The following is a 12,414-nucleotide window of genomic DNA, read 5'->3' as shown; positions in this document are numbered from 1 at the left end:
TCCCTCTGTAGATTTTAGTGTATTTTCCCTTGTATTCCTCCCCTGCATGTTTTCCATTCATATTTGTGTTTATCAGATATAACCATTAGTAGAGAGCTGCATTTGAAAAAAAAATAATCTTGAGTTCATGGCTTTTGCAAATGCTTATAAATGTCAGCAACACTCAGTCATTTATAGATACAACTAAAAACTCAAAGACTATGAAGACTAGGCATTCACAATAACTAAACCAATGAGTAGGATATTAATTTTCTATATGATGAACCTCCTAGTCCTGAAAATGAATGGTAATAGGGAAAAACTGATTACAAACTTCTTTCTTCCTCCTTTTAATTTCTTGCAACAGTGCAATGAATGTACATCGTGACAATGCTACCAGAAGGAATAAATAAGTTAGCCAAAGCCACAGTTGTTCTGTTTGTTTTCCTTCCAAGAACTATTGACCCACTTTCAATATATGCAAAAGTTGTAACACAAATGTAATCAGTACAGCTGTCAAGTATCACTTCTGCCAGATGACTGTTGCAGATGTGAAAGTCTGTCTTGATGCAGCAACCATTCATTTACAAATTTTCTTCTTATGATTTACTTTACCTTTCCTGGTGGGCGTATGCCTTATTAGGCTGGGAGGCCAGCAAGTCAGAGAAGGGGTGTTTTGGTGAAACACTTAGCAAAGTTGGAGCTGTCATGGATTTGTGAGTCTAACTGAAAGAATACACCTTGCATTTGAGCCATGGAAAAGGGTCAAATAAGTAACAACTTGTCACATGGTTATGTTGTGTCCATGTGCAATTTTTTATCCTATCATTTGGTGAAAAATGAGAAATTCCTCTCTCACTTCAGTGCTGTGCAGTATGCCAGGGTACTTGATAAGATATGGCAACACTTGGAAGTAATGGTAGAAACTGGAAAACCCAGATTGATTTATCTCCTATACAGATATGTATATAATGTAGATTTTATATATATAAAAATTAAAGCCATAAAGAACTTCTGACCATCTCCATCACCAATCTCTTGATTTCTTTTTTTAATGGCCATTCTCTCTGCACTTCAGCAGACATAGTTACCTTTATATTATTACTCTGTCTAATTCTTCTAGAACAGAACTTATGATTTCAAACTTAACAGCAGCCTTAAAGTTTTACTGCAAGGCTTCTAAAGGGTCACTCTTCCTTAGTGACCCTCATTTTCATTTTTAACATTATTTTCTAGATATTCAAATGTGATAGATGCTTTCTTTCCTCATTATGCTTATCATGTGCTGAGGATAATTACACTTAACTGCAGAGGTATAGTATTGCTTCCCCTGGTTTCCAGTTTCAGCCCTTGTGTTGCATGAACTGGGAATAATATCATGAAAGCCAATGATAATGCAAAGTGATCCACCAGAACTGAAAGAATAATTAAATCTAAGATTAAATAATGAATGTAAACCTCCTGGGTTCCAGCTGCCAAACTAGATGCTCCTCAGAAACCTGCTACACCAACAAAATAACAGGTTTTCAATAAGGCTCCCATTTTCTCTCTAACCCTCCTGTACTTCTCAGATCACTTGCGGGAGAACCTTTCAATACAGCAACTGGTATGTCGTACTGGTTGGTATTTATTTCCTTTAAGTTGGGATGAAGATATTTAAATTTCAACCGTGGCAAGTTATGTGTCAGTATTTGTCTCTATACTGATGAAGCTCATGAGTACATGAAGAGAAGTTCTTACCTACACAGGTGTGGTTGTTGGATGCTAACTGGAAACCAGCATTGCACTGGCAGTAATAGGAACCAGGAATGTTCACGCATCGATGGTGGCAATATGGAGGCAGGGTGCATTCGTCGATGTCTAAGTTATCAAAAAAGAGAAATTCGTTCAAATGGAATCATGGCAGTTCACTGTTGCTGTCTTTTGTCCAAAGAAACTCTAAAGTTAATTACACTTGATTAAAAGCAGGGGAAAAAACTTATATAAGCTAGGTACTGCTTCTGTGGATATTAATGGGAATACTATTTTACTTTTTTTTTTAAGTAACTTTTGTAAAAATCTGTTTTATGCCGATTGTCTTCCAGCCACTGAGAACAATACACATTCCAACTCTATTTTTTATTCAGTTCCACAGTACTGCTTAGTCTTGTTTATTTTGTATAGGTAAGACCCAGAATGTTTTGTTTGGCTTTTCAGCTAAGATTTCTCATGATCAGACATAATGCCGACCAAGACAGTGAATGTGGCTTGTAGCTCTCGTTTTTCCAAAAATTCGCATGCAGCACTCTTAGCATGTACTGAATCTTTTCAGCTCTGTTAGGAAGAGTTCAAATTTTCTGTGCAAGTACAGGGGAATGGTGAGGATAGAAGATTAATGGGCCTGAAAAGGAAACAGGTGGCTGCGCTTCTGCAGGCATCCCCCAGAAACTGGCTTGCTCCCCCAAGGGGCTGCCATTGCTCCCATTCCCCTCCCTGCCTCTCCTGCATACCTTTCCATACAGCAGCACTAGCACCTTCTGGCTGTGCTCTCAGGTGCCAAGGAAGGTGATCAGACTGGCTGAAGTTGGTGTTATCTCAGGCAGTATTAACTTTCCACAGACTCTCCTTGCAGATTAGCCCTGGTTTTGAGGTGGAGCAGGCTGCCTTTCCAAGTTTCAGCATTCCTAATGTGCACTGGAGCAGGCTTTTCACCTGCAAACCATACCAATGTGCAACAGCCCATTCTTTTACCTCTCTGCATTTTAAAAGGTTTCCTTGCATTCTGGAGGAGATACTGCCTCTGGTTTTGTCTGAAAAACATTTTTTTTTTTAATTATGCTACAATTCTGATTGTGCATGTATGTGCAGCAGCCGTCTTTAGTTGTGGCCTGCTTGAGCTTGGTGAAGAAATCCATGCCGTGTTCTGTAGATGTACACAATGTGAGATTTCAAAGGCTCAATGCTCAGACAAATAAGACCAGTTTTCACTGGAACAAAGGCACTTCCCATATCCATGCCAGATCTTGAGTTTCCTACCTCCAGCTGTTTCCACCATAGATGTGTTTAAAAAGAGGCCAAGACTTTTTTTTATAATGAGGAAAGTGTTTGTTTTAATATCAAGTGAAAAAATAATCTTTAGAAGTTAACCCTTTCTTTGTCAAATTTGCAGTCACTGTTTGGGGCTAAACTTAGCAGTGGAGTGTTTTGGATGGTTCTGAATGAAAATGCTTATGCTGGAAAATTCCTGGCTATCCATCCAGTAGCGATTGTCACTGTAACTCTTTTGTTGCAGAGAGAAATTCGGAAGTAGAAATGGAATAAATTAGGAGGCACAATAGATCTCGTGCATCCTTGACTTTTACAGGACTAAGCTGTTACAAATTGTTGTTTAAAGTTTTGATTATACAATACAGACATACGAGCAATGCTTTGCTACTTAGGCACTGCATTTATGCACATAAATGCTTCCAGGATTTGACTCTAAGTCAGTGGGAGTTTTCCTTGTAGGATTAGGCACATCAGCTCCATGCAGATCTAAGGGCTAAGCATTATCTAATCAATTCAGCCAAATCTTCTCTTTGAAGTAATGCTGGAAAACAGTTTATTCTACCTGCAGTCCCATGTTTCAGAAAAGACTAATTTTGCAATATGTAAATGAGCAAATTAAAAAAAAAAAATCTCAAAAAAAGACAGAAATCATTAGTGAATTTAGATTAAAATCAGTCGTTAGAAATGAGTCCTTTTCTCCTTCTACCTTGAAGCCAAAATAGTCTGGAAAAATTTCTTTCAAATTTGAGAAACATTTCCTCCCATATGGAGAACCTCTATCAAGATCTGGCCCCAAGAACATTTTCTGGCTAAGTTGTTATAAAATCCCCAAAGACAGGCTTTAGTCTGAAATGCTGACAGTAATAAGTGTAGGGATGTACTTATAATTTAGGTCAATGTGTAATATGTAACACAGGTGTTATTCTTGGTTTTGACCTAAATAGGAGAAGGGAAATTTCACTTTCCAGACATCTTCATGTATAGACTTAGATGCATTAATGTATTCACATGTAGATATAAGAGTGTATCATTCTGCTTCTTTTCTTTTGAGTGCTGTAATATGTGTCCCACAAGACCTTCAGGTAGTATCATAGGTCTTGACATTAAAAGTGCTATTGCATAGCAGTAATATACTTTACCTGCTCTAAAAAATCTAGAAAAAACCCAGATATTAAAAAAAAAAAATAAAAAAAATCAATGACCTGTCAAAACTATTCATCTACCTACATTCCAAACTATTCCTCCTACTCTTGCACAGAGAACTGAGAAAAATCAGATAAATCTGTGTTTATATCAATTTGTCAGTCCAGGGCCTGAGCCACATCTTTTGGGAAAGAGATAAGAATTTTTGGGTCAATTTCTACAGCCCTTGGCTCAGAACCCTAAAGGAAGAGCCATGCCCAGAAATTTAAGTTAGTCTGGATGTGTACTGAAATTTCCCCAGTTTCATTCCTGCAGCTCTTGTTAGGCAGTGACTACCTATAGACTTTGCAAGGCTTTTTGAAAGAGATTAAAAATAAAAAAAATTTGTTAAACACTTTCAAATGCAGGATCCCTAACACAAAGAAAAAGAGGAAAACCTGAAGTTCTGTTCCTGTTCTGCTGAGGCGGCCCCCCCCCCCCCAAAAATTTTTCTCCTAGGCTGCATAAAACCAGTCTTGTGTCCTATTCAAGACCACCTCTTAAAGCAGCTCATGATGTATATATTTGATTCTCTTATTTCATAGTTGTTTTTATTATCTCTGACAAACCTAAGGCTTAAGGCTGGAGTGCCTATAAAAGCAATTCATCCATTGAAATCATGATTAAAGAGGTGTTAAATAAAGGCTGAAGGAGGACTGCAGGAACAGAGTAATGGCACTTTTGCATAATGTCCCCAAATGAGGATGGAATAGGAAAGATGCAGTGTTTACACTGCACTTGGATTGAATTTAATGCTATACTTATATAGGTCCCAAAGGTGCTGATAGTTTATTTTGGCACAAAGAATAAAGTGTAGTGGTTTATAAGTTGCAAATATCATATACCTGCATTCAGAGTTTCCATCTCTTTCATTTATACTCATAAAACTGAGTACTGAAACAGACTGTGCAAGGGGGCTCTGCAGAGCAGGGATTTAGGTCTGTGTGAAGGTAGTGCTTTGTCCTACAGATCTGGAGTCAAGTCTCACTGAGGTCAGTGGAAAGACATGCTTTAGTTTGCTGCTATAGTAGACTTATGACTATATCTGGGACATTAGGCAATACCCCAATATAAACAATAAACACAATGGTAACTGTTAGGAAAATTAATCTTGTGAAGTTCATGTCCAAGTGTTGATTATACTTAAAATAGTTTCTAGTTTCATGTTTCAGTGACTAGTTATTGTGATAAAGTGATTATTCCATTGCATTTCAAAGTTATATAGATATTTTACAGTACACGTCTATAGACTTTATAATCAATATAAAGTTTGCAACTGTAGATAATGAAAGAAAATAATTTAGTCTAGAGCAACACTTACCAACGCATTGGTCCCCTCGTTTCTGATAGCCTGGAGGACACTGGCAGCTGAAGGACCCTCTTAAATTGACACATACTTGGTCAGCTCTACAATTATGGGTTCCAGTTGCACATTCATCTATATCTTTATTAAAGAAAAGCAAATGCAGTATTAGTCATAAAGTTTACTTAAAATATTTAGCCTGTTGAAATGCTTTACACATCTTCAAGCTACCTGTAAGTGAAGGCAGCAAAGTTCAAATATACTCCAAAGATGTAATCTCAATGCTTATTCCATTTGCAGGGCATAATGTTATCAGATTTCTAATAGCTTTTAATTCTGATGTACTGCATTTGGAAATATTTTCAGATATGGTTATTTTAAACAATCAGATACTTTTATTTGTCAAATACCATTAATATTTTGTACTTATCACTATAAAACTTTCTGTAAACTTCTTGCAACTTTATCATATTTTAATAATTTGACTTTTCTGGTTTGTGTTTTTTTCCCATGCTGGTTGTTTGTTGCATGCTGAATTACTCTAGCAAATTTCAGCAAATGTAGTTCAGCTCTTTCCCAAGAATGAGATGAGTTAGAAATATGTTGTTTTGCTGATACAAAAAGACCCTGGTGATCTCTTTTGCATGGTTCCTTTGCTCCATACTTTGGGCAGGGACTTGGAACTTGGTATGTGGTGGCCTTCTCATCAGGAAGAGATCTGCCTCTTTTCATTCCCATGAAAATTCCCCTAATTCAGTCAATCTGAAGTCTTTGGAAACAGTTTACGTATGTTTGTATTTGAACAGTACAGCTAAAAATGCAAATACTAGACCAATACTTCTCAGTGTAATTCAGGCAGCTTTAGTTCACACTAAATGCAGGTTTATACAAGTATAAAAACAACATTTTGATTTTGTCTATTCATTGTAACTGCTGAAGGTACTTAATTATAATTAAACTGCATGTGCTGACAAATAGGTTGCTTAAGATGGAATTACAATTTGCTTTCTCATCTGAACATCCAAAATGTTGGAAAGCTTTTCATTGTAACCTGACACAGTACAGTGAAAGGACTTTTTAACTTTGGCATTGTACACAATTTGGAGACTCTAGGCTGAATAAACAAATTCCTTAAAACTTATGATCTCTAGTTTACAAATCTCAGCTGACCTCTCTATTTGTATAGGCACTGGGGACGTTAGAACACCACCAGTGGCAGATTCTGGGTGGTGCTTTGGAAAAAATGATGGATTGTTTCTCAGAGCAAATGAAAACAATTTTGACCACAAGATTCAATAAAAAATAAACCATCAACAGTTTGAATTAATTCTCAATGTTTGCCCTTTCCCCAAATGTCCAAATACTTTACATGTATCTTCTCTTTATCTGACAGGAAAAATAAAGTCATCTTATATTAGCCTGCTCTTTGCATTTCTGCATATCAGTCCTATAGCTGCTGTGTTGATGCAGGACTTGCTGACTGCATTGTTCTGTACTGACAGCTGAAAAGCACATTCTCAGGTGTAAAGACTTTTAGGGACTATAGCTGGCTGCCTCATACCAACCTGACACATCATTAAATGCTTGAGCCAAAGCACGGTGGAGTTCAATGCAAGTCTTTGCAAGGACTTCACTGGGCTTTGCATGTACTCCTAGTTTCTACAAAAGTTGAAAATAAAATGGCTATAATACTCATACAGTTCAAATCCTTTTTGTTGCAGAGTGTGCTGGAACAAAGAAAGTTTATTTGATCTTTAGGAACTTCATATATGAGTAAACTTAACATGAGTTACCTTTTAAGATGGATTAGTTAAAATGCATTAAGTACCTATGTTGCCATTTGCATCCATGGTTTGATTTCCATTAAGCTTAATTTCTATGGAATAATAAGCTACTCCAGCTAAAATGAAGCAAACTAGATTGATTTATGCACTCAGAGTCTTTGATTTTTCCCAATGGTAAGTTCAGTTTGAAAGAAAAACAATTATTCAGCAGTAGTGTTTGACTGCTAGCTGCCGCCTCTTGGACGATCTGATGTTATGGCCAAAAAGATCTGTTCTTGTAACAACAACCTTTTCTTGAGACTTGTTTCAAGGAATCCTTTAGAGCTCTCCTAAGCTTCTTATTCAAGTTGGGATCCTGAACTGGGTTGCATATTATCTGTGACTGTATGTCCTGTCTGTCTTCTACATGCCATGAAAATGCGTATCAGTATGTGGCATATTCTTGGTGGACTTCAGAAGAGCTTTATTGGTGTTACTCTGCATCGTCATGGTACTTTTTGCTATTTTGACTCTTTGCTGGATGGCTTTTGTTGAGAAGTGAGTCCCCAGGCAAGCTAGGGAAACAGATACATGGAATGAAGTATTGGTGGGAGTTCTTTGAAAACCCCAATCCTCTTTTTTTTTTTTTTTTTTTTTTTTTTTTTTTTTTGGGGCTTTTTCTGAACTGTCTAAGGTGGGAAGTGAAGGAGGACAGGAGAGCAGCCTCTAGCCTTCACTGGGGAAGGGTGGTAGGTTGTCATGCTTAGAGCAGTTCTGCTCACATCTGTGCAAAGAAATCAGTAATGTTAGAGGAAGTCTGATGGCCTAAAGATCATGTTTAGGTGCTTCAATGAAAATATTGTGGAAGGAGAACAACAGGCAGCTAGAAACGTTTCAGTGCTAGAACATGCAGTTCTGAAATCTCTAGGATTGCAGTAATTACAGATATAGCCATTGTGACTGATACAAGGGTGAGGATGTGGGTAGAAGATTTCAGTGCCCAAAGCAGTGCCAAATGTGAATTGTACTGGTGTGATACTAGAAGCAGCCCAGCCCTTGTGGAGTATGGAAAGAAGCACTGGTGGATTCTGCAATGTGATATTGCTGTACAGATCTCTGCATCTATGCCTTTGGTGAGTGAAGCCCAAAAAGAAGTCTTCAGCTTCTTGGCACTTGGTGTGACCTGAATAATCCTCTATTAGAGAATCAGTCTTTTTTTCTAACTGTCCTGGGAGTTACTGGAGCAATAGAGGAGTGGAAGTCATAGGAAGGAAGCAACATCAATGCTGGAGGTCTCCTTGGGATGAGGCAGAAGAGCTCCGTTTTTCTCTGAGGTGGCAGAAGTACACACACACACGCTTCTCTTCCCCATATGAAATAGCATAATCTTACACTGGTGGTGCCAATATTCATCTGGGATTCCCACTTATGTGTTCATGGTTCTTGAATGGGTAGACTGTCTATCTGCAACTGTTTGGGGTCTGACTGAACTCCGACTGATGTGAAGCTTCCAGATTGTTTTCCCAGTTATGTCCCCTCTGTATGGAAATCAGTAATTCTCAGGTCTTCATTATTCTAAGAACTTCTTTTTCCAGTTTAAATCAGACTTTTCCAATCAATTAGATTCCTAGCTTGTGTGTGTAACTTGCACCGTGGCACCTGATTCTGTGACAGTGATCTGGAAGCTGCACCAATTCCTGCTTTTAGTCTGTATCAAAAGCAGTAATATGGGGATGAGATGGTGGTTATACAAAGCACGTGTTTTTCCTTAAATTCTACCATCTCATTCCAATTGATCTTTCTTGACAAAATCTCTGGACTTAAGTGTGAACAGTAAATGAGGGTATTGAGAATCCACGCTTTTGGTTTCTGCCCGCTGCAGACACCCGTGACCAGACTGATCTGGTATCTGTGAAGACATAGCCATCTGGGGCAAAGGTGTGATAGAAACTCCCACAGGACCATCACAGAGCTCACCAGCTTTAATCCTAAAAGCAAGATAAATTTGTCTGACCTTTCCTCTCTAGCACGAATGTTTAATAACGTGTTACGTGCATGTGTATTTATAATAATTAAAAAAAATTAAAACAAGACACTCCACTGCACACACTTGTCTCTCTGGGGAGAGGGTGAGAGAACAAACATGTGACAGATGTTTGTCATGTTGCTTAATGCACTACTGGAAAGCACTCAAGATACCACAGTGATGAGTGCAGTATAAGAAACAGATCTAGAAAGAAAATAATGGGCTTTTACAAGCTCATTCTTGAGCATCTTTCTTCGGCATCCTCTTTTCCAAATTTAGTGTCATCATGATAAAGTTTGTTTCGATAAGTGTTTCAGCAACTGATGCCATAGCTAAAGCCTCTACCTTAACCAAGTATCTTGTAAGCTGTACCTGAAAACACCCTCAACTCGTTCCTCATCAACTTGTTTAAATTTAATTTCTTGATGTTACACATACATTTGTTCACTCAGGTAGGCAATGTAAATTACACTGATAACCAGTAATTAAAATGATTTCTCTTTCAACATTACCCTTTCTTTTTTCTTTGTATTTTCTAATCTCACCTGTTTAAGGGGTTGTGCTGTTCGCTACAGATAACAAAGAGCTGTAAGTTGTATTAAATTGTTAAACAACCTGAATGCTATTTGATTATTGATGCATGCAACCTATGAAATATAGATTAATTCTTAAACTCACTGTATCTCTGAGTCTGATCTAAGATGTTGCTCAGATTCTTATTCCCAGACAGTTATTCTCTGGACAGTTACAGCCTGTGTAGTTGGAAATTTTCCTTTGAAATAGCCTGGGTGTCTCTAACAATCCTTTTGCAGATTGATCTTACTTGAAAATGGAGCTGGGTTACCTTCAGTGTCTTGATCACTGTAATAATTGAACTCTGGTTATTATGTAGTCTTTCAATAAGCCACTTAAAAGCAAACTTATTATGGGATTTATTTGTACTTCACACAGTTACAAAAATTTAACAAAATTTGTAAAATGTGTTTGAATTGAGTACTTTGATTTCTGTATGTTGTTTATAGGTGTTATATCCAGAACACTACACTGAAAGAATATGATAAAGTCAACTACTCAGAGGACTGCAAAACACAAATTCAGGTTCTCTGAACAGTCTGAATTCAGATCCATTAAGCATCATGACACAGCCTTTAATTATTTGAATCTCATATTCTGTTTTTCCTGCATGCTTATGCTCGGTCAAACCTTACCATTCCTGAAATGGGATAGGTGGTATGGTCCTCTATCAAGTTGCAATGATTACTGCTATATAAAAACCTTAAATTGATGTAAAGAGTCAGAGTCAATAGAGAAGTGGGAGGAGGAAAATTACAGTTAAGGACACTGGTCTCTCAATTAAATTACATGTAAGCCACACTGCTCCTTCAGAAATGTTTATGGAAGTCCTCAACCATACTATGGTAAATATGGCCATCAGACCCCAATGACCCATCCTGATATAAATACCCTTTTGCAACAATCTCCAGGACTATTCCAAGAAGTTCATTTTAGAAGACTTTGATATTGATAACTATCTGCAGGTTACAATAATGCTCTGATTTGCATAGGCTACTGTTTGAAGTTGCAGGGTACCACAGAAATAACGTGAGAACCATGGAGGGCAGCAGAGCTTGCTCCTGTATTCCTTCAAAATATAAATCAACTTGCATTTCATAGTTTTAATTCCACAAGCCTCACTAATAGCTATACCCAGTGATTCCCTCATTTTCCAAAAATGTACCCGCGCTCCCTCTTGAAGTGATTTACACAATTATGTCCTTCCATTGCTGACTTTGGCAGCCTACTCGATATTTCAACCACCAGTTGTGTACAAAAATTTTGCCTGACCTGCTTTTTAGCTATAGCTTTCTCTAAATCTAGTGTATGGTTCCCTGTTTTAGAGCTAGTTAGTTTTTCTACTTCTCTACTGCAATCCATTCTGTCAGGCTCTTATCTACATCCATAAAATTCTTTCCTAGTCTCTCTTTCTGAGCTACAAACCTGGCTCCGTTCCCTTCATGCTGTGACTCATTTTTCCCAAACCCCCTGACTCATGCTGCTTGCTCACTTATGCAACAGCTTAATCTCTGTAATTTTCTTCGTATCATGAGAAGTACATAAATTCACGAGATGCATTTCACCAGTCCTTCAAACTTTTGTAGAAAAAAAAAATGCAATCCACATCTATCCTTCATCTTATTTAAGCCATTTAAACCTTTTCTCCTTTAGCTCATACCTGTATGTTGTGGTCAGAGCTGGAGAACTATTCTTAACTAACTCAAGTATGTCTTACTCCTGTGACTGAAGTGCTCAGCTTCTTGCTGCTCACTGGCTCTCAACATATTGCAATTTATTACAGCATCTTCATGCTCTGCTTGTTTGTGTATATAGTCATCTGTTCAAACAACTCAAAATGTTCAAACAACTCAAAATTGCTTTTTCTATTCGGTCTGTAGTAATCTTGTAAGCAGAATATTCCGCCAGATCAAAAAGAGGGTTCTTAAAATGACCTTATGGGATTCAAATTCTTATTTCTGCCCCCACTGAGCAGCACCAACAGACCAGCTTCTGAATGGTTTATACAAATCTAAACCCAGAATGATTCCACTGATGTCAGTGTTGCACTTGTTATTGACTCCAGTGAAGCTGTTCTCCCTTTGTTTTGAATGTAAACGATAAATATTTTAGTTAATCAGTTTAAATTTTTTGAGTTCTCAGTGTGAGTGAGACCAGAAAATGACTTGGTCTATTTTTCTAATAGATTAATTTGAACTGAAAACACTGCCTCCCATGTAAGCGATGGCACCAGTGAGTCTGATATCAGACATACAATGATCTGCACAGTACTGCAGGTATCATGGACAATTTACTTAACTTCAGGATTCTGTAAAACCTTTTACTTTGTGTCCACTTCATTAGCTTTCCTTCTGTCTGTAAGACATTTTTTATTAGTATTTTTCAGAAATAACCAGCTGAAGGTAAAATACTTGAAGAAATTAGACCACTATAGTTCTTCCATGAGAATGGGCTTACATTATTTTACCAAATTAAGTATTCTGTCCCTTATTTATGTTTCTTATATTGTTCTTGCAACTGAAGCCAAGCTCACTGCTATGTCGTTTCCTGGATCCTCCCTG

General features: G+C 37.5%; 1 protein-coding gene across 1 annotated transcript in view; it reads right to left on the bottom strand.

Moving 5' to 3' along the window:
- EFEMP1 (EGF containing fibulin-like extracellular matrix protein 1) overlaps positions 1-12,414 on the bottom strand; it is a 49,021-nt gene that overhangs the window by 7,424 nt on the left and 29,183 nt on the right. The window contains exons 4-5 of the mRNA XM_010574851.1: positions 5,510-5,632; positions 1,720-1,839 (exon numbers count right to left, since the gene is read on the bottom strand). Coding sequence (XP_010573153.1) covers positions 1,720-1,839; positions 5,510-5,632 — 243 coding nt within the window. The remainder of the gene's footprint in view (positions 1-1,719; positions 1,840-5,509; positions 5,633-12,414) is intronic.

The sequence above is a fragment of the Haliaeetus leucocephalus genome, unplaced genomic scaffold (genome assembly GCF_000737465.1).
Source record: "Haliaeetus leucocephalus isolate CR32 unplaced genomic scaffold, Haliaeetus_leucocephalus-4.0 Scaffold450, whole genome shotgun sequence".
In the NCBI taxonomy this organism is placed as follows: Eukaryota; Metazoa; Chordata; class Aves; order Accipitriformes; family Accipitridae; genus Haliaeetus; species Haliaeetus leucocephalus.
The sequence above is the reverse complement of the archived record's forward strand: the minus strand, read 5'-3'. Positions and strand labels throughout refer to the sequence as shown.